We start from the raw sequence: 23,258 nt of genomic DNA, 5'->3' as shown, positions 1-23,258 counted from the left end.
TAATTGTCTGAAAACGTCTTCACTTCCTTTTTTAAAGTTATAATTGAGCGTACTTCCCTCCTGTCTCTTCTTGAAACTGTTCTTATGTATGGTCATGATAACAATGCCAAAAACCAAGCCACTTTTGGAGGAATTTCCGTCATTGATGCACTAAATAAAAAAAATTCTATTGGTTTTACAAGAAATACTTCATAACACCGCCCCTTTAAACGGACTCTTGAGCCTAAAACGGGTATATAGTAGTGATCTTCTGCTTTGGTTTGCAGGACACGCCATCAAGTGTTACCAATGTGTTTCTACAAAGAGTTGGGATGACTGTGTTCCTGAAAAAGATACGGCATGCCATTTCCCCCAATTTAACAGTTGCTTGAAAGTCAAATTAGAAGGAGAAAAGGGAGGCAAAAACATCATCTATTTCGTCAAATCATGTGATCAAAAACAGAGTTGCACCAAGGAAAACTGCAAGTCTGCCGCACAGAATCGGAATATGACGTTCAAAGATTGCGATGTCAACTGTTGCGACACCGACCTGTGCAATGGAGCCAAAGTAACGATGGTCAGCAGCTTCCTGTTCTTGGCATGCGCTCTGGTAGCTAATTTTCGTTAAAATATGTACACAGTTGTTTGAATCCGGCAAGTTACAGTCTTTTGTGCTACGTTTTCTTAATTGCAGTTGATCAGTCTCTGTGTTTTGGTTGATTTTACGACTTAATTTCTTCATGTACATGTAGTGCTGTAATTGTTAGTATTGTTTTCAAAAGATGAACAAATAAAAACATTGTAATTAAGTAAAGTCACCGTATAGCCTTGATCGGCCTTGTTTTATACTGGTAGCCTCCTCTCTTTCGTTTGGCTCACCACTTTAAAAAGTAACAATTGTGATTGTTAATATAATCAGAAACATATGAATGGACCTATAACCATGCACGAGGTTTATAACCGGGATTTTGCGGTATTAGTTTTCTTTCCTACTTGAGCATATAGTAAGACTATAGTAGTTTGCGAATACAAACGTCTGTACTCACTCCTCGCCGCTAAGGATGTTTGGGGAAACGTCTTTCGCGATCGGCGATAGGGTAGGTGGTTTTTGGGGTCTCCATCCTTAAACAGGGTATCATTTTTGCCCTTGTTGGCGTTTTTTTCTTAATGGGATCCTTAGATCGGGTACCGTTGTTATATCAGCTAAAATTCACCCAGCTACCCGAGAAAAAAATCATCTGTAAAACCTGACTAAACCTTACCTTACAGAGTAATAGAAAAGCGCTTTAGGGATCAAAGATTTTTGTTTTTTTTCGTTTAATTTCTTAGCTTCTGCTCTTCCCATTGGTCTCATTTTTCAGCCTTAATTATGGTACCAGTTTTCGTTTGTCTCGCCCTTCCGATTGTGTCACATGGCACATAATTTCAGGGTAAGCTTTATATTTGATTAAATTTTTAGAAAATTTTCACTCCCAAAATATCATTGAAAGAAACACCATTGAAGAAATGGCACAAAATCTTTTTACCTCGGCCGGTCTGATTATAGCGCAAGACACTGAGAAATTATCTTTCAAATGTTATATTTTTACTAGTGGTCTCAAAGTTGCTATATCCCATTTGAAAAAATGGCATTTTTCCATGGGCGTCTTAGGGAATTCATGATCGAGTGTGCGGGAACTCGCTATCCTGTTAGGCGTGTGCCTGATTCATGACTGTGCCCGCGTGGCCAACGGAGACTTTATCAAAAATTACAAATTGGCAGGTCTTTTTTGAAAAACAATATTTTTTTTGTTTATTCAGGGATATCTATTTATCCTGGTTTTTTAAAGGGGCTAATTTGTTTGATATTTCATTTTACTGGATTTATGCATTTGTCTCAGTGTATTTTTGTGCTAATATTACCTTTCCCCCGAGTACTTTACTATAAGAGTCTTGCTGAAAATCCGTGACCTCATGTCTGGCTAAAAATGATGAATATGTGTCTTTTGGCTTAGGTATGAACTGGAAAGAATGGAAGTGGACGAAAGCGTGAATTCTTTGGATTTGACAATATTAGTTTGGCACAAATTCTTCACAAAACTTGTTTTGTGTTTTTGAAGTCTTAAGGCGGACTAAAGGTGATGTTACATGGGACGATTTGCAACGATGATTTTTTGCGGAAAGCAGTCTTCCAATGTTGGAATAATGCTGTAATCATTCAAAATTGTGTCGCAACAATGTTGAAACGCTGTGTTGCGCTAAAAATCGCCGTTGCGAGTAATCTTGTGTAACATCACCTTATTAGGAATTGATAAGTTACTTCTTGCAGTTCGCTAAGTCCATTTTTAGTTTACGAGTGCACCGTCCAGGATTATTTCAGCGTAGTCTGCACGAAACACTGGAAGAATTCACTCGATACTGCGTCTGTAATCTTTGAGTTTCTAATATTGGCTCATGGCACAAGTTTCCGCCGCATTCTCAATATTCGATCAAATTTTCTTCATGAATTTTTCAGAACCGAAAGGCTCTCACATCCGTGAAGCCTGTCCTTTTCCTCATTTTTTCCACTTGCAAAACGGAAGGAACACCAGCGAAAAAAAATCCGAATCCAATATTTTATCTATATGCTATTTATGGTTTTATTTATTGGCCTTTTTATATTCAATTTTTAAACGTTACGTGTGAACCTCGTTTGAGTTCACTTTTACGATTCCGCACGGTCTTTCGTTCATGTCCTCTTTTTTATTAAAGTAGGTAAATCTTACCCGGCCCACGTAGCCGGGCAGGTTAAAATTATGTGACAGTAGCTAAGAGATCCACCCTTACCAGAACAGTATCAATGCAAGCGAATTCTTCTAATGTGTACGCTGATATAATCAAATGGTCTCTCAGTGAACAGCAGGAGAAAATTAAGTTTAGTTATCATTCCTTAGTACGCCTTAAGGCTTCGAGCTATTTCAATTTTCCCTGAAAAGCTCAAGTCGCGCTTTTCTCTTTGACTTTTCGCTATTATAGTTCATTTGTCAGCAAGATTTTGATATTGTTATGGTTATGAAGGTTCAGCATTTACGAGAAACAAAGGGTTGTCCCGGCACGTAGATATTCCCATCTAAAGGGGGCGGGGACTCAAATCTGAGCGTGAGTTAAGAGTTTTTTTACTTCCAGAAGTTACAATTCTAAAAGAGACAGCTAAATAAAATCTATTATTTTTCTAATCCGATTCAGAAGCCGTCACGACAATACTTGTTTCTTCTTAGTTTTGCTTTCATTGCTCCTTAAAGCACATCCACCAGCGATACCTGTTTTGGAAAAGTGATGAATTGACGCTCCGATCTTTCCTGGTGATATCAAAATCTGCACGTTACACTCCTAAACGAGACGACGAGTGTTCCACCCTTTCTCATATGAGACTAATACTCTGATACTTTAGCACTTTTCACTGAAATATATGATTTCAAATATTTTGAAAAAATCTTTTTCATGTATCAGCTCAGAGATATTTCCTGATTGGCCGGTGCCACTCAAAAATTTGTATATATACATGTATGGGTGTATATCGCATGCCTCATTGTGCTCAGTACGGTAATACTGAAGGTTCCGTTTTCCAGCAACTCAAAGAAAATGAATATTTTGTTTGCCTCATTGTTGATTTTTGCCTTTTGCCTCTCTGTAGGTAAGTAGAACGGTAGTTTTTCATGTGCAAATACTAGCAATAGTCGAGTAGTGGAGTCCTTTGATTCTTAGACGAGGACGACTAGAGAACGAGAAATTGTCAGAAGTAAGTATATGAAGTGCTCGGGTGTTAGCCAGCGCCGTCATTTTTGGCGGAAAAAAGTGATAGGCCGCGTCGTCATTCACGGCCACTACGGCTTTTCAAGGGCGAAAAAATCGTAGTGGCTTAAGGAAGTTGTCAAATGTTTGAAGTTTTATCATTTTGCTATAGGGGGAGAACTTAAACTCCTTCAATAAAGATAACAGTGCTAGCTACCTTTGTTCTATTTATTTTTTGGAGAATACACCAAAAAAAGGCGTTAAGTCAAATCTTGTCCTCGAACAAGGTCTCCAATTAATATCGAGAAGTCGTGCTACAACACCTGTTTCTTTCTTAACCGTATATACAGTATGCCTAACAATCCTCGTTACCTTAAAACAACAGGGGCACCCTACGGCAATTTTCGGGAAAATATCTGTTCGGAAGACGATTTGAGATCTAGAATTTTCGGAGCATTTGTTGTAAAATTTCTTGCTTGCCTGCCTCTCCTAGGATTTTCGAACATCTACAAAATGGTATAATTACCCATTTTTAACGGATTTTGACCCTAAAAAAGGCCACCTAGAATTTTCGGGAGCCTTTTCCTGGCTGAAATTTTCGAGAAGGTAAGTTTTTATCCCTATAATTTTCGGATCACTAGACTTTCAGCTAGGAAATCCGAACAGATGAAAAGATTTTAAGGGATAAAAATACGCCTATATCTACCGTTTGAATTCTAAAATACGTTCAACAATGCTATGTTAAGTGGTTTTGAACTATATTCTCGTTGGGTGCCCCTGAAACAACCTAATTGCTTTTATTTATTTATTTTTTGTTCAGTTTCTTTCAACCTTGATGCAACACACAAATATTCAGAACAATTCGAGTAAAATGTGAAAAAATGAAAAAAGAAAAAAATAACGCGCTAAAGACGACGGATACAATTTAAATCAGGGGAGAGGGTGTCTCTAATAAAACTAATCTGTGCCCCATAAGCTAGTAATTTGAAAAAGAAAAATAGGAAGATAGGAGAAAAAGAAAAAAATACAATAAAGATAATGTGCCATTAGAATTAAGCAATGTACTATTGATAACCTGGCTGAAACGTTTTCTAGGGTTAGTCTTTAATAGTCTTAATTGACCCAGTGAGGTTACTATTCCAAAATCACATAAAAGTTAGACAAAAACTCCCCATGTTCGGACATGAAAAGTTGATTAATTAACAGATGCGAATCCAGGACGGGAAAAGCCTATTTTTGACAAAGTCTTTGTTTGCAGTAGACCATTTCCAAGTCAACTTCAAAGAAATTGGCACACTACAAATTAACTTGAAAGGAAAACGTTGCTGCTTAATTTTTCAAGTTTACCTATTGTGTAATCCGTGCTTTAAGCATTATTTTCCAGTTTACCCCATCCATTCTCTTTTTTAGCTTTTTGATATAAGTATTTCTCTCGTTATTTCTCTCCTTTTTCTTTCTTTCTCAAGTTTTTATTTTATTTTATTTTTTTTTTTTTACAGTGAAGCAGTCATTTGGATATTTTATTCAATGCGGTTATTATACTGTTTGGCCAATGCAAAAAAATAAAGTCACCTACATGTTTATATAGCCTTTTAGAGCCGGAGGAGCCCCTCGGAACCATGCAAAGTACCAATTTCAAACATGCCGAACTAGCGGAACTCAAAGATTAAAAGATATGAACAAGCACTTAATCAATATATTGAGCATCAATATCAAATTTTCACCACAAGTTATAAGATTTTGTCATATTCTAACGAACAAAGCTGTCTTGATATTGGCATACGTAACAGATCAAGATGCCAATCGCTTCTTGGTAATTATAGTTCTGGCTGGCGTGTCTGAATTCAGCTAACAAGTATGGTCACTACGTAAGTTGGTGCATGCGCAAGCCAATTCATTACAGTTGTGTTGCCCCTGTAAGAAGAAGTGACTGATCTTCCGTACGAAAACAACCTACCTGAAGATTGTAAAAGACAAAAATCAGTTGCAAGCTTCGCAGCCAAGCCATGATTCACCATTTAGCTATTTTTAATGAAAGTCGTTTATTTGCAGGTCTACACTCTAAACACAAGATAAGGATCGCGATCAGTTCGTTTTCTACAAGGTCACAGCAAACCAAGATAAGTGGTGTTTTCAGTTTAAGCACATATCTGAATTCGAAAAACTTAGCCTCGATCGATCCTTTCAAGTCAGTCCTTCCTATGCCTCTGTTTTTTTTTTTTATGTATAAATACTGATGGAATAAATACAAATTTGAAAACTTTAGTTAGATTTTCAAGTGGCTCAAACTTTTGGCGACACTGCCCCTTCAAACGTTTCGCCCGAAAGTCGATTCGCTCCACATTCTACCATACCGGTCATCATGCTTATTAGCAATATTATTTTTTTAAAGCTCGGATTCCAAATGCAGCATGTGCAGTCACTGTCTTTTCAACCCTACGAACTGAGCTTCCTTTTGTCTTCTTCAACGAGGAGGAGAAAAGGAGGCTCGGCCTGAGTCACGTCAAACCTTTGAAGTAGCCGCAGCCCAAACTTCTGGAAGAGTCAATCTTGTTTTCTTGTTTTGTTAAAGTAGACCGAAATGTTTACAAAACCGCTAACAAGAGTGTCTCGACTGACACACTAATCACATCCTGCTTTCTAGCAATCGGCTGGCGCTATCTCCATGATCTTTCACACACGTTTTTGAAAAGATTGAAACTACTATGAGGTAAAATTCAGTGCATGTCAAAAGCGTCTCGTTTTCTACAGTTAACGGCCGAACATCAAGATCATCCATTTTTTCACTGTAGGCTAACCATAAAAAATTCCTCCCAAAATATCTCGATAACGCTTTTACAGATTCCTCTTAAACGTCACGAACATCGAGGCGGCTAATGGAGGAAAAAGCTCCCGTAAGCGATTTTGGAAGGACCGTTCCCAGTGCCATGAAAAACTGCTGCAAGAAAAATAGGTAATGGCGTCATTTTGTTGCTATGACCACTCCGATGATTGCAACCTTGATCATAACAAATTTTCATCTTTATCTAATACAACTGTGGTGGCAATTTTTCCACATCTTTGTTTATGGCGACGTAGTTTATGCCCAAACTTGGGAGGTATTGACCCGGAAAAACTGTATCGAGCCACCTTATGCTAATGACCTCACGTTTTCCTTAGCATCAGGTCAGACCCTGGCTGCATTCGAAGTTGTCGCATTCAAAGTTGAACGCGTAGGAATGCAGGACTTAAGAAACGCGGGATATTGGGTTGAACAACTCTTTGCGATCGTTTATTGGCTGAAGGCCTTTAATTTAATATATAAATAAAGGGGTGTGTTTTTCTACTCAGTAAAGCTTCGTTTAAGGTGGCGGCTTCGAAGGTGGCTTATTGCTCGAATTCAATCTTCTGTTCTCCAGCAACTCCTAACAAAATGAATACTTTGCTTGCCTCTTTATTGGTTTTTACCTTTCGCCTCTCAGTGGGTGAGTACTTTACGATAGTTTGTCAGGTGCGAGTAGATAATTGAGCTGGGTGTGCCACACTTGGCATCCCTCAAAAAATTGCGCGTATTAATTTTAGTCAAATCAACCTTAATGCCTTAAAATGAACACAGTTGCTCTGATTACCACTTTGAATGTTTGACGTTTTCTCTAAGTCGCAAAATATGTCCATTTTGGTCAGTTTAGCCCTCCTCGTGTGCGCCTACATATAGCAGGCGTTATTTATCTATGGTTCGATCTGGTGCTTCAGTTTGCATTCGAATGTCTCCTCCTTGCACCTCTGCTGGCCATGTAAGATCACTAGAAAGGGTAATGACGAGGTACTAGCCTGGTCTATACTGAATTAATCGAAATAGGCTTCTGTGAAGAAGTACCACCTTAAGTATCTCATGAAAAATGCTGAAACTAATGTTTCAGGTCATTTAAAATCCTGTGAGCTAGGCACACCTCTAGAAAATCATGCACCCTTATAAAGGCTCGGACCCTCGGTGTTTCCATTTTAAAATTCGTTGCTACGGCCCTGGAAGTCTGTGTGGTGAGCTTATAAGCGTTATGACTTCGTTCCATGTTATTTAGCGCATAAATTTTGCAGCGTTTGCGGTGACTACTGCTTTTGAATCTTATAGTTATAGAAAATAACCAACAGGTAAATATAACATTTTCCAAAATCTTCCATTGCCACGTTTGTTTGTTTTTTAACTCCACCATCATCACTGCATTTTTCACTGTTGGCAAAATTTAATAATGGCAAGGTGTGGCGTTTGTAGTAATTGCTTTTTCTCGAATACTTCCAGAACATTTACGTTAAGCTGGTTGGCATTAAAAATATTTGCACTGAAGATCATGTTAAAAGAGTTTCCTTCTCAAAATAGCTGAGTTTCAGCTAGAATATTGATTTTACTCAATGCTGACTCTTTGGAGTGATCATTTTGATAAGCCACATTTCATGATATGAATGAATGAAATATCGTGTTGCGGTAACTTATGGCAGAGTTCCAACAATGCTACAGGTGTGGCTTTAACTGTTGACTGTTTAAGAGCGGATGTCAGTAAATATCGACCAGAGGTCTACAAAAGTGAAAAATCGAAAATTCTCAAAAAAATTCACAAAGTAGCACCAGGTAAGCTATTAACACAAATGTAATTTTTACTTCGACCCGCTAATTATTTTCCACGTACGGGGGGGTTATTGGTTTCGCGGCTCTCGGACCGGGTTTTCCAGGCCCGAGACCGTGTGTCACAAAAAAATCGTTTTAAAATTCAAATCCAAGGCAATGCGGACAACAAATAACTTATTCAGAATAGTATATAATTGCACACATTTTAAGTGGTGATGTACTCAGTTTGAGCGAAAGTGTAATATTTTGGAGATTTTTCATTATTTTCAATATTTTGAACGTTTTCGTTCAATGAAAAAATGGCAAATTTCAAAGCCCAAAATCGTCGACTGGTACCTCGATTTCAGTAATGAGTCTTATACCACCTTAAAGAGCGTTATCTCTTCTTTCAAAATCTGTTTTAAATACTATGGGCAACTTAAAAGAAAATTTTTGAGGCCAAAAGATACAAGTAGTACTTCTCCGAAATTTGAGCTTTCCAGACTCAGCGGGCCGATGCTAAAAACTCAGAAAAATGCAATAAGAAATCAGTTTGAGCAACAGTGGTTTAACGTTATCAGCTATCAGAAACCAACACGTGTTTATCGAGCGATATGATAAAATTTAAAGCCGTTTTCCAACAAGGAAAGCAGAGTTTAGCCATCTTCTGCTACCAAACGCACGAGTCACGTAAGGTTGTCAAAGGGCAAAGCACAATAATAAACTTCAAAAAGCACAACGTTTCTGCGTCCAGGAATTAGACTTTAGCGGACAGAACAATGCCTACGAGTGTATGTTTCATACCTTAGCATGGGTTTCCTAGATATTGGAAATAAAAAACATCAAGGACAGCATCGTCAAGAGCATCTTCAGCTGCTCTCAAACGACGGAGATTGCGTTACTTTTCACAGATTGACCGCTTACCACCTGTTTTTGGGCTCGCATTTCGACGGAACGCGCGCCTCGCAAGAGGCGCACGGCACGGATCTGAACTCTTCTTCACGAGACATTGAAATGAATTTATCGGAAATATGCCACCACCAACAACAAAACGAGCTTTTTTCGGGTATTTGTCGTTTTTTATACGAAAAGTTCGGGTAAGCAGATTCACGCAAAAACCATTTGGCTTAAAAAATGTGTTTAAAAGCCCACCCTGGATTTGAAGCAAAAAGTATTTCCTCGAAATAAGCTAAAAAATACCCAACTCACGCGGTGAAAAAATGGATGATTATGGAAAGATTATCGACAAAACCTAAGTCAATACTGGGAGCATCAACATCCGATCACTACGAGTCATAATCCTTGGCGCAAAGAAAAAGACAACCACACGTATATATACTATCAAAATCATCTTTATTGTTTGCCGGAACAAGCAAAGCCGTGTGGGAGGGGGAGGGGGAGGAAAGACCGTGGCCGTTCCCCCCTGATGCTGCCCGCACGGGGTGGGGGGGGGGGGAAGGGTGGGTAAAAACAAAGGCGAACTAACAGTGATGCAGTCGATAACGAAACCAGCGCACATGATTAGAAGCTCAGACGTATTATATTGCCATTGGACGGTATCCAATACCTCACATAAACAATTTCTGTTTTTAATTAGCACTGATATTAAGTTGTTTTTCAAAGTGACATAACTAATAGCGCACTAGTATCCAAATGCTTTAGAATATGCAGTTTCCAGACGAGTCTCAATTCAGATGACAAGTTAGATGGCGCAAGGCCATTCAAAACCTTACACACTAGAAGTATACTAGTAATAGTTGACACTACAGCTGCCCCCGCTCTGTATATTGTCGGTCAATAGCATTCTTGTTCGTTGTGTAGCTCTTTGAAATATACCGATTCTTAAGGAAGATTTTCACACATATTCCATACAATAGGTGAGATAAATATGGGAAACGCAAGGTTCCATGCACAGTTTCAGGTCGATTTACACAGCTTTGATCAAAACATTCTCAGTTTCGAGAATAGTTTATTCTAAACCATAAGAAAAGACTGATTTAATTAGAAGTTGAATTTTTCTCTTTCACTTTTTACATTCAGTTCATTTTATTTGCCGGAAAGGAAGCCTTAGAAATTAAAAGGACGTTTGATCAATTCACACTAGCGCATTCTAGTATTATTTTAAACTTTTTAGCGGAAGGACATCTCTGAGCAGGGAATAAGTCAGCACAGAATTTGATTGTCGGCGAATTTCTGTAATCGTCCATCGTTCTGCTAGTGAGAAGCTAGCCGTTGTTCACTCGTCTTACTTGTTTGGGGCTCAGTCTTATTCCGATCAAACAGAGAGAAAGAGTGTCTGGCAAGGTTTCCAGTGAAAGATTTGTGAACTCGTGTCTGGCAAACTCTCCAAGTGTTTATATATACACAGTTATACGCACCTTATAACTTCTTCTGCGCTTAACGAGTGTCGTTAAAATTTTGGTCCATAACTTTCACTGAAACAATTGCTCCACAGAATGTCACTGATAACACGTAACGCAAAAGAGTGTCGAAGTATGACTGCACAATAAATGTCACAAAATCTACCTAAGCGGTCCCTTGGGGATGTTGTCTTTACGCCATCCTAACCATTTCGTACTTGCGGGCGCAAACAACTGAAACGTCATCGTTACCTACCGATTCCTCGCGGCCCCTGTTCAAGCAATCGAGACTTTTTCTATATTGACTGTATGACTGTATATTTCAACTGTAAGTACTTTCCTTAACATTGTACAACTAGTAATAGTAGACACTACAGCTGCCCCCGTTTTGTATATTGTCGGTCAATAGTAGGTTAGTAATAGTAGGTTGTGTAGCTCTTCGAAATATACCGATTCATAATGAAAATTTTCACACATATTCCATACAATAGGTGAGATAAATACAGGAAACGCAAGGTTCCATGCACAGTTTCAGGTCGATTTACACAGCTTTGATCAAAACATTCTCAGTTTCGAGAATAGTTTATTCTAAACCATAAGAAAAGATTTAATTAGAAGTTGGATTTTTCGCTATTTCTCTTTCCCTTTTTGCATTCAGTTCATTTTATTTGCCGGAAAGTAAGCCTTAGCGCATTCTAGTCTTATTTGAATCTTTATAACGAAAGGACATCTGTGAGCAGGGAATAAGACAGCACAGAATTTGATTGTCGGCGAATTTCTGTAAATGTCCATCAATCTGCTAGTGATAAGCTAGTCGTTGTTCACTCGTCTTGCTTGTTTGGGGCTGAGTCTTATTCCGGTCAAAGAGAGAGAAAGAGTGTCTGGCAAGGTTTCCAGTATAAATCAGAGATTTGTGAACTCGTGTCTGGCAAACTCTCCAAGTGTTTATATATCTACACAGTTAAACGCACCTTATAACATCCCCTGCGCTTAACGAGTCGCTTTTGGTCCATAACTTTCAAAACAACTGCTCCACAGAATGTCACTGCGTAACGCAAAAGAGTATCGAAGTATGACTACACAATGAATGTCATAAAATCTACCTGAGTGGTCCCTTCGGGATTTTCTGTCTTTACGTCATCCTAACCATTTCGTACTTGGGGGCGCAAACAATAGAAACGTCATCATTACCTACCGATTCCTCGCGGCCCCAGTTCGAGCAAATCGAGATTTTTCTAGTATACTGACTGTATATTTGAACTGTAAGTATTGTCCTTAATATACGCGCGAGTTACTAGGGTGCCTCCTCGGGATTTCGCCTCTGGGCGAAATCCACGCGGGGGCAAATATGACTACAGTTTTAAGATAATTTTAACAGAATTTTTTTTTCTGTCAGAGCTATAGGACACTTTATCGACTTTCGAATTATATACAGATGCCGTGGCATCAAAGGGGAACGGAGCGATATTTGGAAAGCACTGGGTTTTATGGCCCTTTTCCTATAGTATATGGCACTGCCTTTTAAAATAAAACTTTACTCGAGCCTTTTTATTACTCCCGCGCTTCATATTTGGGGGCCCACCATGGCAAATGGTTGCGTCTTGTTTTTCACTGACAATGCGGCCCTTGTAGATATTATAAACAAACGAACCTCAAAAACATTAACAGGTCATGATTCTTTCTACGTAACTTTGTACTCAGCTGCTAAATACTGGGGGGGGGATATATCAAATTTTTTTGAGCCAGCCGCGTCCCCGACTTAAAGAAGAGTCCTGCATCTCCCGTTTACAGATGGAGGGATTCAAGGAAATCTCGCCAGAAGAGGACAACTTTCTAACAGCAGTGCCAACGAACCTACTGCCGGAAAGTTGGTCACTCACTTGAGAGACTTGCTATTAGGCTCGGGCTATTTGGCTACTGCCTCTCGCAGCCCGTACCTTAAAGCGTGGCTGGGAACCAACCCTTCCATACCAAGATGGCCGCCTTTATCTCCAATCTCTCGGCCCATTCTACGATTGTGAGGCTGCGATGCCTTCTGTCCTCTCCTGTCGTAGCCTCCCACGCAGACTTTCTTAGGGGATTCGTCATAGAGTGACTTCAACGAGAGCCCCCGAAGTTACTTTTAGGGTATCGGTATAAATATGGCAATTATATTTAAGTTAATTGAGCGGCTAGGTCAGAGAACTGGTTCCCCGTTCTTTTCTCCTGGCTTGTTTTTCGTTTTGCTTTATTTTGTTTGTTTGTTTGTTTTTATTTTCACTGTCCTTTTGTTTTCTTTTTACTAACTAAAAAATTTGGTCTTTTAGTCTTACTTCATTTTATGACTCGTTCGCTTCACTTACAGTTTAAGTCAGAGATATCAAAATGTTTCCTAGCCTCTGCGGCTCGACCGGTAGGTCTTACTGATAATGATAACGACAAACTCCGCAATGTTTTGCTGTAGACTGATTCGTTTCCTTACAGGAGAGGGATGCCGTGACGCTCTTGGAATGGAAAACGGAAAGATTACTGACGACCAAATAACTGCTTCCTCAGAAAGGGAAGCCTATCCAGCCGTTAATGGAAGATTACATCATATCACTCCACAAGGAAGACCATTTGGTTGGCAACCTAAAAACAGTAGCTGCATTGAATGGCTGCTAGTTGATCTTCTTCTTGACAATAGCACAATAACAGGAGTGGCAACACAAGGATGTAGCAGTCGCACGTCAAAATCTGTTTTAAGTGTAACCAAATACGAACTAGAATTCAGCAATGATAGTAAAGCGTTTTATGCAGACCATCGGGTAAGCTTATTTCGTTTTTCTTATAATGAAAACCCAAAGGTTATATATTTGTCTTTAGAGTTAGTTCCACAAAGCTGAAAGACTTTTTGTCTAAACGTCTGAATTGGGGGGTGAAAGTGCCTCTTTAGGGGACAGACGCCTGTATTTTATGTGATCAAGTAAATGGTTTTCCAGGGAGAATTTAGCATAACAAGAGAAAAGTATTACGTGTAAATTAAAGGATGGTTTCAAAGGAAAAGGTTTCAATTTAAAGTATTTAAATACTTTAGCAGAATTTCTCTCTCGATGAAATGTTTACAACTACAGTTTACTTGAAAGCAGGCTGTTTTGTGAACTCAACATTTCCTAAAAAGACGAATTTTTCCCCAAAATGAAAGCAAATCTTTACGATAATTCTACATTTCAAGTAAACAGAACAAACTATGGAACACTACAGAGAAACAACGCCTTATTTCAAGCAACCGTGGCCGTTGTCTCCGCTTTTCTCTAGCCGCCTCCTCCCCTCTCTGATTTTTTTTATGAGGGGAGGCTAATAGAACTCAGGCTTGAATAGCAAATTTATGCCTTTTTCAGATGTGCCAATTGAAATCGCGAAACTGTGATAAATCCCCGCGAAATTAATGTAGCAAAAACGGCAACATAACCCCTCAAAAAAAAAAAAACGTGGAAGTGTAATTACGGCACTGATCCTGAGGTAACAGTTGACTTTCTCTGTTGATATCAGTGTTGTTAATGTTTATTTCCGTACACTATGTTTCTATTTACTTTACCAAAGTACGTTAGAATAATTACTGGATGACACCGTAATACCTCTTTCATAAAACAGGGGAGAATAGTCATTACATGTGACTTATCTATGTTCTCCGAATACTCTAAAATCCTGTTTTCCCTTAAATTAGTTATACGCAGGAAACACAGACGAGGACACAGTCGTATATCACACCTTGGATACACCAATAAAGGCTCGCTACGTTCGCTTCCAACCAAAATTTTGGAAAAATGAGATATGCATGAGAGTGGAACTCTATGGCAAAATCCCAAAAGGTACTTAAGTTATGTAACTGGCACTTTTTTCCTATAAACTATACTGTTGGTCCCAAATTACTGTTTGAATCAGTTGGCTTAAAAAAGATTTTAATTTACTTTTGGCTCACTATAAAACGTAATCAAATTAACATCACATAAATAATACTTACAGTTACTATTTGTTATACTACTACATGAGAAATTTCTGCGATTTGATTGGCTTAGAGCAGTGGTATTTCAGCTTAATTTGAAATACCTACATGTGAAAATTACAAACCTTTTGCGGGTAGTAGTATAAACAAATAATAGCACGATTTGTACTGATATTTGGGATAAATACCACTCGTGATATTTCAAAATTGTCTCAAATTTCACTCGCCTAACAGCTTGTGAAATTATGTATAACAATTTTGAAATATCACTTGTGGTATTTATGCCAAATATCACTACAAATCATGCTATTACCTATACTAATATCATCACCTGTAAATTGTGCGTTTGGAAATTAAATGTCTGTTCAAGACATCTTTGAAAAGCGTAAATGAATTTATTATTTGACAATATGAAGAATTTAAAATTATCGAGGAGGTAAGTGTATCAAATGAGGCTCCGCTAGTCAATCAGGCCACCTGATGATCCCCTTCCTATCCAGTAAGACACTTCTTACTTACCCTACTCGGCGTGCGCTGATGAGCGCCGTTTCAACTCGATGAAAAGAATGAAGACTTCATTACCTAATACGATGACAGATGAGCGACTTTCGTCCTTGTCGATTTTACATATGCATTAACACAAAGATGTTTATTTTGATAACGTCGCTAAATTTGCGCAACAAAAGGGGAGGCACCAGAAAATGGTTTGATGCATGGCGAAATGACCGTAAACCTTGCTTTCTTATTAGCCTGTGTACACAGGGCTTTTTTTAAATATAGATGTCTTATTGTTTCATGTTCATTCAACTGTGCCATTCTTTCCCAAACTTGTGATTCCAGTCCATGTCTCAATGGAGGAACCTGTTCTGAAGACGAAAGCGGAAAAGAGTACATCTGTAAATGCAGTAGTGGATGGAAAGGAGACAATTGCGAAAAAAATATGACATGTAGCCACTGATATAAAGAAACATTCTCATTATATATTTGTGGCTTGTAAGAAATCTCATGCATGAGCGGTGAATTCCATATTTTGAAAAGACGTAAGATAAATGTTATGAATGAACTATCGCGTTGCAACCCCTTATCATAGTTATATCAACTGTAAAAATAGCCTATTGTTTCTTGTTTATTTATTAATAACTGTGTATTATCAATCTTTAAAATTTCCAAGCTTGTGATTCCAGTCCATGTCTCAATGGAGGAATCTGCCATGAAGAGGAAAGTGGACAAGGGTACACCTGTAAATGCAGTTGTGGATGGACAGGAGACAATTGCGAAAACAAGACTTATACAGGTACCCCCTAAATTTAGAAACGTTCTTCATTATACATTTGTGGCTTGTGCTTATTCAACTGTGCCATTCTTTCCCAAGCTTGTGATTCCAGTCCATGTCTCAATGGAGGAACCTGTTTTGAAGACGAAAGCGGAGAAGAGTACATCTGTAAATGCAGTAGTGGATGGAAAGGAGACAATTGCGAAAATAATACTTATACAGGTACCCCCTAACTTTAGAAACGTTCTTCATCATGCATTTGTGGTTTATGTTCATTCAACTGTGCCATTCTTTCTCAAACTTGTGATTCCAGTCCATGTCTCACCTTGAAATTTCAAGACACGAACCGGTCAAAAATCCGCGCTACAACATTCACTGTTTTGATGTTATGCTAATTTTTCCCAATTAATGCAGACCGTACATATATCCATGACTAGTACATTTCAGTGTGAGTATTGTCAATGTTTTACATTCAAAAGATTTGATAAATTCAGACTAAAATGTACTAGTCATGGAGGTATGTATAGTGCGCATTATTTTGGAAACATTTCCATAACGTCAAAACAGTGAATGTTGTAACGCAGATTTTTGACCGGTAAGTAGGATAGGTTTATCTTGAAATTTCAAGGTGTTGCAGTGAATCAATCTTAATGAAAGTTTCAGACATGATATCATATGACGAATTACTCCGTAATTTTGGCGCGAAATTTCAACGTTAATTTGTAATTTCACATGTGAAATTACTAAATTGCCATGGCAACCTGCCGTACGTCTCCGTTTCAAGATGGCGAGAAAGTTTTAAAATGTCATGAATGAAGATGTCAGGGCATAAAAAGACGCTTTACAAAACCTGAACACACGAAAGAGCACATCAAGAAGGATTCTTAGAGGTATTTGGTCGAAAAATTCTGAAAACTTAAGCCAAATTTAGCTCTAAACGTTTGAGAGAGTGGAGTTCACGATCGATCGATGCGATCCAGGATAAACAAGTCAAAAATCCTCGATTGCTAACGTAATTCGTCACCCATGAAAATAATAGGTAATCAAATGGCATACTCGTGAAATTAGGGAATAATTTCACTTGCGTTTTGTCCAAATCCTTATAATTTCCCAAGCCTTTCCCTAATTTCACTCGTCACCATTTGATTACACATACTTATTATGTACATTGTGAAGATTATGTGAAGAGATTTTAAAAAAAATTCGTTCGAGTAGTTTCAGAGATATATAAAAAAAGCGCTGAAAGTCCAAATTTTGAATAAAGTTGCACTTATACAAGTAGTGAGAAAACGGCTTAGCTTTCAAGATCGCAAGAACGAAAATACACCAAAATTTCCTAGCATCAAAATATGATATTAAGCAACATTCTGACGCTATACTTATTAAGAATAATTTGAGTCATTTATAACGTTTTTATTAAATAATCCATCACGGCTATTGAACATTTAAGGTTTTAAATTATATTTTCGTTTTAGTCGAATTCAAACCTACAGAATTTTTTACCTCTTACGGAGATAGTTTGCTAAATACTAAACTTTTTAGTTCCTAGTGTTAGATTTTCACTAGCTGGTCTAGATCACACAATACAATACAATACAATACAATAAGAGTTTATTGTGAAAATACACTTAGCCACAATAATGGTGTACTTTCACAGACGGGACCGAAATCGGGGTCTGTGAAAGCACGCCAGCTAATTTAGAGGTATTCCACAAACACAATAAAATTAAGAGTTAAAAAACTAGATATGGAATATTCTATAATTAAAATTATATCAATAAAATCTTAATAAGTATATCTTATATCTAAATAAATACTAAATTCAATAAAAAAGCGTCGAAATTATAAAAATTGCACTAGGTCAACTTGGCTAATGGATCTCTTAAAAGACTTAAAATTTGTTATATTTCTAAACATGTTCGGAGTTGAATTCCAGAGTTTCGGACCAATATAGCGGACTGAGTTCAAGCAATATGTAGTAGACTTTGGCTTGGGTAGCGAGAGGATATAGTCACCTCTTAAATTGTAGCTAACGTTCTTCCTATGAACTATCAGATCTTGTATACTTTTGGGCGCTAAAGAATTGTGGACGGCATTAAAAATAGACCGTGTGATTTTAATTAATCTTTGTTGTTTTAAAGATGAGAGGCCTAATGCGTTGAGAAGTTCCGAGTAGCTTGTGTACTTATCCCTGAAAACAAATCTGATCGCGCGCTCATTTAACCTTTCCAATTTGTCTGCAGCACTTTTACTACAAAAATTCCAGGTTTCACTGCAATAATTGAAGTGAGGAAGGATAAATGCTAAATATAGGTCGCGCCTTGTTTCGAAGGGAAGCATTTTCTTCATTCTTTTAAGAACAGCTATTTGCTGTGAAACTTTGCTACATATTTTAGCAACATGATTGGCAAACTTCAGTTTGTTATCTATCGTTATGCCAAGCATCTCAAATTCTTTAGTCACTGGGATACTGGAATTTTCACACTTGAAATCAAGTGTGGCGTCAGTTTTTCCCATCACAATAGCTTGATACTTAGAACTTTTACCAGTTTCAAAGTTTTTTGTTTATTGTTGTCATAGTAATATTGATTTTACTTAACACTACATTTTCACAAATTTCAATCCATAGGCAATTACTGGTGAAAATTTTATAGCGATCGGACAAGGAAAAAACGACTTTTAAGGCGATTGAAAAATGTCGGTATGGCCTCTGAAAAACTGTATCGAAACACCTTACACGCGGTCGGAATTTAGTAAAAAGTTGAATTTGCTAATCAGTAGTACGCTCACAATTATTAAGCTCACCAGCACGAAAGTATCGAGCTAACCCGTTTCAAGGACGACCCCCCGCAACAGAAGTAAGTAAAGCATGATTGTGAAATTAGGGTTTCGAATTGAGACATTTTCCAGTGAAATTATTGTGCTAGAAATTATAAACAAGCTAAGTTGCGTAATCTTAAATTGTATTGCTCTGTTTCAGATCGAATAATCAAATCAAATCAAATCTAGTCCAATCCAATCCAATCCAGTCTACTTCAATTCTAGTTTAATAAACAAACGATTATACGATAGATGGTGGTCGTTGGAGTTTGGCTCATGATTTAGTCCCGGGATTTAATAATAATAATAATAATAATAATAATAATAATAATAATAGACACTTATATAGCGCGGTATCCACTAATTGCTCAAAGCGCTGTCCAATAATATGGTAAGAAACTAGAGTTAAAAACTATTATAAGATAACATTAAATTAAATGAAGCTACTAAAATCAGACATCGTAGGCTAACTTAAATAAGTATGTCCTCAACTGCGAGCTGAACTGGTCGACAGATGTAACACCCCTGAGTTCCGAAGTAATTGGTTCCATAACCTAGGAGCAACTGCGGAAAAAGCCCTATTTAGTGCATGTCTACGTGAAACAACCCATTCCTTACATTCTTGTCCTAGAACTAACCTAGCGCTTAATGACAATTTTTCAGGGCCTTGTGAAATTCAAAGTCCATTTGTCAAGGTACACATAATTATTCATTTTTATAGTTTTATGTGTACTTACATTAAGTAATCTTCATCAATCTTCTAGAGTGGCTCTAAGGGGTGGCGTTGGGGGGAGGGGCTGAAGTTATTGAAATTTATCATGTTTGTCGACACTTCACATCACCCTTGAATTGTCATTGGTCTTTCAATATACTGTTAGGTCAAAACATCTCTTTGCTTTCCTCCTGGTGTCCTGAGTATAATTCATTGAAAACAAAACGCCACTGCGAAATTTACAGGACTATATGTCTGCTGATTTAAATGTTATGTTTCCGTTGTAACCACAAAGTTGTATTAGGAGTTGCTAGAGTCTCCAGATTACAGCTAATACAATCAACCTATGGAAAATCTCTAGACCCCTGCTAAACAGAAAAGTGTTATGTGTTGCCGAGGTACCTTCACTCAGAACCTCATTTGTAAAATAAGCTTTGCATGATTAAGACAATTTTTTCCCGACTTAGGGCTGTTACTCAGGCTGGATGCTGGTTGCTCGGTTCTCCAATAACGACGGCAAAAATTGGATGGCTGACAGTGGTGATTGGTGGTATGACCGACGTTTTGCTTCTGGAGCAACAACTGATCCGTCAGTTAACGCTGACATGATCTCACCAGCATTTTGGCTGCTGAAAGGCAGCGAGTTTAAAATCACGCGCAGTGATGACTCCAGTCACACGCCACTGTTGCAGACCACAGGGAACTGTTTGGGTGAAAAGACATTCCGATCAAAAATCACAAGTTATGGCGACTTTAGAAATGGTAAGGTGTGGTCCAGTGACAGGTGCCTGGGAAACTGCACGGTTCAATATGGCGGTCAGTACAAGACAACAGACGGGTTTCAACAGGCAGAGTGTAGTAGCATTATCCAAAGTAGCAATGAGATCGGCTTCTGGTGTGACTGGAGCAGCGGTGATGGATCAGTGATGATGATTGGTGGAGGAGGAAGTAGCTGTTCCCGTGCTGATCACGGGATTGGAATAACAGAACAAGATGCGGCCTCTTTTGTAGAAAAGAGCAGTTCTGAAACTGAATATGACTTTGGTAATAACGCGGAGCGAGCCCAGCCATCGCGATCCTACTCATTAAACTTATGGATTCGTTGACCGACAGTTATCCTTACTCACCCCTCTTTGTAAAGTGGGCTACGTCCATGAGTAGAACGTATTTAATCATTTTGTTATGAGGTAGTTGCCTTTAGTTTTGTTTTTCAGTTTTGCTATTTTTTAAGATTTTGCTAGCTTCGTGATAAACAGTTTATAGACTTTTATAGACTTAGAGACTTAGAGATTCAGTGTATTTCCCCACATGGTTAGTTCCTGAGTTTTTGTTTAGTATTATCCATTTGAAGTGTTTGTTAAGCTTAGTTTTGGTTCTTTGAAGTAGGCTTGTTTGGGGAGTACAGTTGACCTTGAGTTTTACCCACAATCGAGTTCCTATTTTGTATGTTTTGTCCTTCTGGGCAGTTTCACTGTTAGCATTTAACTGGTTCTTTGGTACTTATCGGTTGCGGCTGTGCAGGCTTATCTAACTATAGCAAACCTGTTGCAAGATAGGCGATAAGATATTCAATGGAAACTCTTCCGGTCAGCTAACCCAAAATAAGTCTACAATTTGGTTATTTTATTCGCTGTGTAAGCTAGTAGAATTAGTAGAGTTGTTGTCAGTAGCTGCTGAAGATTAAACTGCTATCTTAAAGAGAAAGAACAGAGTCTTGGTCCTCTCGTTATAAAGCCTAGCGAGCTTCACAAGCCCTCAACATACTTAAGAGTCCCAGAATTCAAGCTACTGATGTTGCTTCAATGATAAAAATGAAGGGCAAAATGTGACTATGAGAATTGTAAAATACCCTCACTGCACACCTATTACCCCGTCACGGAGAACTAAGTTATGAAAGATGCCGCGACTGTTAGGGCAATAGGCGTGCCGAATATCGTGCAAAAGCGGTGCCAACCGCCACCAGGGGAGGTGGGAGGAGCGAAACTTAAACGCCACTTTCACCGAACTCCGTAGAACTGGCCAGTGAGCAGCTAAACAGCGCTATTTGAAGCGAGGGCCGCAAGGCATCTGATGCCCGGCAGCACGAAGGTCCAGTAGGACGGAATTTAACTGAGCACCTTTCCGTGTTACGGGCTATTTTGCTGTGAGAATAGTCACTGAACAAAGCATCAAACTAAGAAACTCAGGATGCCGGGTTTGACTTTTTCTGATAACTTTAGTGGAAATCTTTCATAGCAAACTAAATAAAGTAGAAGTCAGTCGTACAGAAGAATATTTGCTTCAAAAGTTGCAAAGGTTTTCTTTAACTCAAACAATATTTATTGTCAACGAGCAGCTTCGAGAAGACGAAAATTTACACAAATTGCCGTACAAGGTTGATTACATCTGTATGATTTGGTTTAAAATTTTGAAAACCCACGAACGTGCCAGCCGTTAAGTGATTTTAATAGTAAGGTGATGTATTCGAGATGTATTATCCACAAATCTTTACTGACCAAACAACTGGGAACTTTTTGGAATAAAAGTTATCCCATGTATTAACATATATTCACAAACCTCTTTGCAGTGAAGATTTGTACTTTTCACAACAACAATTAGTATTACTGACTGAGTTTCTTGGTTGACATAAATTAAATTGAACAACCCCGACACTCTTCCCCTACAAAAACCCTGCGTATGCAGGCCCCAGTCAGGTGAATATGTTCCAGATCAACTACGAAGTGAATAACACTGAAATTACAGGCCGACTTTTCTGGTCCAGTTTGATCTTTCCTCCTAATGTTAGCCCGTTAAATATCTTAGCCAAATCTTGATTGTGTGACATTTAATAATTATAATTGTTTATTATAGATTTAAGACAGAATCCACTAGGAAATTGAGTAATTTCAATAGGCCATTTCCGATTTCCCCCGGGCTTCTGTTTCGAAACGAGGGTAGGTGCTCAGCTTTTGATATGGAAATCATTTTTCATTCTCATGCAAATAAAACTCATTTTCACAAGAAAGATTGTACACCTAGCCTAATTTTGAAAGTGAGGGTTTTTGGAACTCGGTAGTGGCCTATTTTCAGTGGACAAAAACCTTGTACCAAAATACATGTAGTTTAAACAATACCGGATTCTTTTTTACATTTTTCAGGGGCTATGAATACGTATAACCCTGTAAAAAAATAAATCTCAAATTTCACGAGAATTGTGAAAACACAGGTAAAGTTCCGAAAATGTCATGCTTATTTTGTGAAATTTGACATGTACTTTCTTGGGCTCTCATAAGAAATATTCTTTGGTGTTATTACAGATAGTCAATTACATCTCTCGCCCTTGAAAAATGTAAAAAAAAGAATGCGATATTGTTTAAATCATTCTGGTACAAGATTTTTGTCCACCGAAAATTAAAAGTACTCGATTTCCTGATGGATTTCGTCTTATTATGTGTTGCTAGTCATCAGTTCCTTCGAACCCGAGGAAGACTGTTGTTGTAATACAGCCATCTTTGTTTTACTTTATTTATCGTGTCAAAGGAACCTCACCTACGTAGCCTTTTAGTCTGTTTATGAATTTAACTGATGCGTTAAATTCTTGTTATTATTCAGTATAAATGTGGCATATGAAACATACGAAAGTTTTACTTACTAAAAAAAAAATTCTAGCCATCGGATAAAAAAAAAGATTTCCACCTTACATCCGGCGCGAGTTACTAAATACGTTCATACACTCACATTGTTCCCGCGAAAACCACACCCGACTCCAGACCAAACTGGGCAAAATCTATATCCGTTTTTAGACCAAAAAGACGCAAAAACCCTACTTGTTGGGGCGGCAG

The 23,258-nt window shown here is 38.1% G+C and overlaps 1 protein-coding gene across 1 annotated transcript; it reads left to right on the top strand.

The window, feature by feature from the left end:
* Positions 1–13,063: 13,063 nt before the first annotated feature.
* LOC140946259 (uncharacterized) lies at positions 13,064–21,139 on the top strand. The gene is made up of 6 exons (XM_073395352.1): positions 13,064–13,454; positions 14,354–14,498; positions 15,804–15,926; positions 16,005–16,127; positions 19,389–19,420; positions 19,905–21,139. Exons 1-6 carry the CDS (start codon positions 13,077–13,079, stop codon positions 20,541–20,543), a joined length of 1,440 nt encoding a protein of 479 aa, XP_073251453.1. The 5' UTR covers positions 13,064–13,076; the 3' UTR covers positions 20,544–21,139.
* The last annotated feature ends 2,119 nt before the right edge of the window (positions 21,140–23,258 follow it).

This window comes from Porites lutea, chromosome 8 (assembly GCF_958299795.1).
Source record: "Porites lutea chromosome 8, jaPorLute2.1, whole genome shotgun sequence".
Lineage (NCBI taxonomy): Eukaryota > Metazoa > Cnidaria > Anthozoa > Scleractinia > Poritidae > Porites > Porites lutea.
Note: the sequence above shows the minus strand (reverse complement) of the source record. Positions and strands in the feature narration are given on the sequence as shown.

Bases quoted from the DNA above. Each gene is read 5' to 3' on its own strand.
- LOC140946259 (XM_073395352.1), top strand. From the start codon at position 13,077: ATGATAACGACAAACTCCGCAATGTTTTGCTGTAGACTGATTCGTTTC. The intron at 13,455-14,353 runs GTAAGCTTATTT...CCCTTAAATTAG, and splicing joins CGTTTTATGCAGACCATCGG to TTATACGCAGGAAACACAGA. The intron at 16,128-19,388 runs GTACCCCCTAAC...ACAATTTTTCAG, and splicing joins CGAAAATAATACTTATACAG to GGCCTTGTGAAATTCAAAGT.